This window comes from Antrostomus carolinensis, unplaced genomic scaffold (genome assembly GCF_000700745.2).
Source record: "Antrostomus carolinensis isolate BGI_N321 unplaced genomic scaffold, ASM70074v2 scaffold31209, whole genome shotgun sequence".
In the NCBI taxonomy this organism is placed as follows: Eukaryota; Metazoa; Chordata; class Aves; order Caprimulgiformes; family Caprimulgidae; genus Antrostomus; species Antrostomus carolinensis.
This window is the reverse complement of record NW_010336926.1, coordinates 806-1,283: the sequence shown is the minus strand read 5'-3', so window position 1 is coordinate 1,283 and position 478 is coordinate 806. Positions and strand designations below refer to the sequence as shown.

Genomic DNA, 478 nt, shown 5'->3' with positions numbered 1-478 from the left:
CCACCGCTCCGCTTCCCGCCGCGGCCGCGCTGCCGCTTCTTTTTTGGTAGTGCTCCTGCAGATTTGGAAGGAGGAAAGAAATGAAAATCAAGGCAGTGGAGGGGAGGGGATCGTCCTGCCAACAACGCCTTTGCTGTGCCGCTCGGTGTTTGTGGGCGCTGGGCCTCTGCATCAGCTTGTGGATGAGCATCTGGATCCAGGGCGCCTCGGGGGTCACACACACCTTCCTGTTTTTCTTCAGGGTGAGGCTAAAAGGCGATGAGACCCCCTCAGCCCCATGCAAGCCCCCTCCCCAATGTTTTTCTAACCGTGCTGCTGCCTGCAGAGAAAACCCCTCTTGCTCCCCAACACTGTTATGAGATTTTGGGATTTTTTGGGCCTTAATGAGCCACACCGGGGGTAACCTCCATTCAAACGGGCAGTGGTGTCCCGTGCAAGAGCCTGTGCCTTGCAGGAGTCACCACAAGTTCTGGGGACT

General features: G+C 57.3%; 1 protein-coding gene across 1 annotated transcript in view; it reads right to left on the bottom strand.

Annotated features, from left to right (window-relative positions):
* The window catches only part of LOC114818894 (interleukin-8), a gene marked incomplete at its 5' end in the record, with an annotated part of 1,925 nt that overhangs the window by 647 nt on the left and 800 nt on the right, over nt 1–478 (bottom strand). The window contains 2 exons of the mRNA XM_029086755.1: nt 5–55; nt 165–248. Of these exons, the coding sequence (XP_028942588.1) occupies nt 5–55; nt 165–248 (135 nt within the window). The remainder of the gene's footprint in view (nt 1–4; nt 56–164; nt 249–478) is intronic.